Here is a 4378-nt window from a genome sequence, read left to right as displayed (position 1 = left end):
ATATACTCTTTTACTCTTTTACTTGTTTCAGTCTTTTAACTGCGGCCATGCTGGAGCACCGCCTTTAGTCGAGCAAATCGACCCCAGGACTTATTCTTTAGAAGCCTAGTACTTATTCTATCGGTCTCTTTTGCCGAACCGCTAAGTTACGGGGACATAAACACACCAGCATCGGTTGTCAAGCAATGTTGGGGGGACAAACACAGACACACAAACACATACATACATACATGTATAAAAAAATCTGCCTCAGTGAACTCCACATTATCTATGCAAACAAGGAAAAAAAATGATGATGCAAGGGATGAGTTTCTACTTTGTTACATGATCTGCTCCATATAAACACTCATGTGTGTGTATGTATGTGTGTATGTCTATATATATATATATGTGTGTGTGTGTGTCTGTGTGTATACACTCTTGCATTACATCATTATTATTAGCATGCCCCAGTATTTGGAGGCTATTCAGGCATTCTAGCTGCTGATTGGATTAAATTGTTTCTTCTTCACACAATTTTGATTTCTTATTGTATATCCGGGTATAGAAAATCTGCCTCAGTGATCTCCACCTAATTCCTGCAAACATGGAAACAAGTGATGATGATGATGATGATGATATATGTACTCAAAGTACGGAGGCATGGCAAAATGATAATGATGCAATGAGTTTCTACTTTGTTGCATGATCTAGTCAATATAAACATTCACGTCACGCACGTGTGTGTGTGTGTATATATATATATAGTAATCCCTCAACTATTGTGGGTGTTACATTCCAAAAACCCCCACGATAGGTGGAAATCTGTGAAGTAGGAACAGTACTGTACTGTATATTTTCTTTTTATCATTTTTATAATCTGTATATATTTATTTTATCATAAATGTAAAACAACGTAAGCTTAAATAATAAACCGCAAAAGGTGAACTGCGATATCTATGTATGTATGTATGTATGTATGTATGTATATAGTTTATAGGTTAGAGACATGTATGTATGTATGTATGCACTCCTGCATTGCATCATTATTATTGGTATGCCCCAGTATTTGGAGCGTACTCCAGCATTCTAGCTGCTGATTGGTTGAAATTGTTTCTTCCTCACACAATCTTAATTTCTTATCATATTAACCTGAACTATGTCCAATCATGTGTGTGATAGAATCATTGTTTGGCTATCTTGTGTTAGGTTATATTTAAATCAGTAAAGATTTTTTTTTTTCTTTTTCCTTCTCCACCTAACATAGTTTTTACATACTCATTAGCAGAACTTGATTAGCAGAACCTGCCTTTATCTCATTAAGTAGGTTTTTCTCAAACTTTCTGTTTATGTGCAATTGTGTGTCTTTATGTGTGTGTGACTGTTGTGGGTGTTTTTGATCAATTAAAATTTGTTTTGTCCCACATTTATCCAATATCCTATATTTTATTTTTCCATTTTTCTAGCTACAGAATATTTTTGGCATTTTTCTATAGACCTGGAGAAGATAATGGAAAATGATTCCTTTGTATTTCATTTTAAATGATGTGAAGATAACGTATTTAGTTTTGTTGTATCTGCCCCATTGGCTTTCACCATTCCTTTATTAATAACCTCCTTAACATTTATTCCTTGAAAAGTTATATAATACAACATGCTTGTATTAACATGGAAAAAATATGGCCATATTTTTTTTCCATACCTGTTAGCTCTGACGAGCACATGGCATATAACTGTGCATTAATCTAGCAGCTGTTTTAATGCTCTGTGTGAAACCATTTGGTAAGATCAGATGTAATGGATATATAATTCTGTACACTTTGAATAGCACATTTGACAAATATACAATGACTACTTTTTCTGACTTATGGGTTCTTAGATGACTATATATATATGTGTGTGTGTGTGTGTGTATACATGTGTGTGTATTTATGTGTGTGTGTGTGTGTGTGTGTGTGTGTGCACGTGTGTGTAGAGGAATGGATAGACACACACACACACACACACACACACACATGCTTCCACTCAGTTTCCATTTATCAAATTCTCTCACAAAACATCAATCAGCCTAGAGCTATATATAGGAAGATACTTGCCCAAGTTACCATGCAGTGGCACTGAACAAGAAACCATGTGGATGCAAAGTGAACTTCTTAACCCCCCCCACACACACACACACATACACACATCAAAAGAAATTGGTGGCTCTCTTGTAATTGTGTTTCAGAATAATAAAGGACTGCAACCAACTCATATCAGCTTTGAAACATCCCTTCTGAGTACTTCATATCTTACTTATTAGCTTAGCTGGTATAACTAAGTCGAGTAAAGTATATTTAATGCTTGAGATATTAAATGAATCTAAAATAAGATCAAATATACAAGAGAAAAATAAAATTAATGTTAGCTGTGATTAATGTAAATCTTAGCACCTGCAAATAGGGGAGATAACTTAGAATGTTTCACTTTTATTAGGATTATCAATAAAAGAATAGTCACACCATAGAAAGAAGCCTGTTGCATGTATGTGTGTGTGTCTGTGTTTGTCCCCATCACCACTTGACAACCTGTGTTGGTGTGTTTACATCCCCATAACTTAATGGTTTGGCAAAAGAGACTGATAGAATAAATACCAGGCTTTGAAAAAATGAAAATAAGTACTGGGTCAATTAGTTTGACTAAAATTCCTCAAGGTGGTGCTCCAGCATGGCCACAGTCTAATGACTGAAACCAGTTAAAAGACAGTGTTGTAGTTTTCTACATTTTGTAGCTCATCAGTGATTGGTCAATAAGAAATGATAACATAATCTTATACTACCATTCCTTATTGATCAATCATTGATTGAGTGTTGATCGCTATTTAATCCTTCTTTATTGCACAAACAGTAACCAATATAGATTGATATTAATTTATTTTTGTCTGATTAATCAATGACCGTCTTTCTTTGACTCATCATACATCTTTCATTTCCTTCTTTGCAGGGAGGACGACAGCAAATATTTAGAATGGCTGAGGAATATGCTGACAACCTACACCTACTTCCATCGAGAAGTAGGATACACCCAAGGCATGAATGATATTGCTGCTAGTTTTTTATCTACATTCCAAAATGAGGTAAACATTAAAAAAATATGTTGCCATCCGGGACACAGGAGTGGCTGTGTGGTAAGTAGCTTGCTTACCAACCACATGGTCCCGGGTTCAGTCCCACTGTGTGGCATCTTGGGCAAATGTCTTCTACTATAGCCTCGGGCCGACCAAAGCCTTGTGAGTGGATTTGGTAGACGGAAACTGAAAGAAGCCCGTCGTATATATATATATATATATATATATATATATGTGTGTGTGTCTGTGTTTGTCCCCCTAGCATTGCTTGACAACCGATGCTGGTGTTTTTACGTCTCCGTCACTTAGCGGTTAGGCAAAAGAGAACGATAGAATAAGTACTAGGCTTACAAAGAATAAGTCCCGGGGTCGATTTGCTCGACTGAAGGCGGTGCTCCAGCATGGCCGCAGTCAATTGACTGAAACAGATAAAAGAATAAAAGAGTAAAAGAGTATCCTTATGGTTAACCTTTTTGTTGGAATATACTTTTTCTTTTCAAGTAATTTGGAAAATAATGAAAAATATAGTAAAATAACTTTGCCATATTTAAGCCAATGTTTAAGGCTCATAGAATCGTTAGCATGCCAGACAAAATGCTTTATGGAATTTTGTCCATCTTTACATTCATAGTTCAAATTCCTCTGAGATCAGAGCAGATGGAATTTGTTGAGGAAAATTTTCTGTGGTTAGATACCCATCCTCTCGTTACCCTTTATTTCAGGGGTGGGCAACTTTTTGTCACCTGGGGGCTGCATTATACCATTTCCAAGTGGAAGAGGGCCACATGACAAATATATATGTGTGTGTGTGAAATGTAACGTGCCTTGAATGGCACAACAAGGCAGAGTGGACTATAATAACTGTTATAAATAATTTAATTATTCATAATCTAACATAATATTTCGGAATATAAAAATTCCTTCCTCAAATATTGCTAGGAATTAATGGAGTTACCGTTATCATCGGTTTTCCAATGGTTACTGAAATTTGTCAGAAGCGTCTCTGGAGTGGTCTAACGAAGCTCCTGCTGGAATTCCTCATGTGAAGTGCGTGAGGGCAGTCATGTCTCGGGCTCATTTGTTGGTATATCTGCAGCACTGCTTCCATATATATGCGTGTGTGTGTGTGTGTTGCAATCTCAGAATATGTGTATATCTAATTATTAATTTATATGTAAATGTTAAAATTGTTCATCTCTGAAAGAGGAAGTCAATTGTCTGAAAAAGTTACAATTGTGTCAGCAATGTCAATTTTTCTTTTTAACTTCATGCTGCTTTTATTATATATACATA

At 35.7% G+C, this 4378-nt stretch overlaps 1 protein-coding gene across 9 annotated transcripts in view; it reads left to right on the top strand.

The window, feature by feature from the left end:
- Window positions 1–4378, top strand: part of LOC106878545 (small G protein signaling modulator 1) — a 48449-nt gene that overhangs the window by 29215 nt on the left and 14856 nt on the right. For 8 of the 9 annotated variants that reach the window (XM_052974515.1, XM_052974517.1, XM_052974513.1 and 5 more), the window contains exon 7: window positions 2962–3145. In XM_052974515.1, coding sequence (XP_052830475.1) covers window positions 2962–3145 — 184 coding nt within the window. The remainder of the gene's footprint in view (window positions 1–2961; window positions 3146–4378) is intronic. The other variant, XM_014927782.2, reaches the window with a different exon arrangement.

The sequence above is a fragment of the Octopus bimaculoides genome, chromosome 18 (assembly GCF_001194135.2).
Source record: "Octopus bimaculoides isolate UCB-OBI-ISO-001 chromosome 18, ASM119413v2, whole genome shotgun sequence".
Taxonomy (NCBI): domain Eukaryota; kingdom Metazoa; phylum Mollusca; class Cephalopoda; order Octopoda; family Octopodidae; genus Octopus; species Octopus bimaculoides.
The sequence above is the reverse complement of the archived record's forward strand: the minus strand, read 5'-3'. Positions and strand labels throughout refer to the sequence as shown.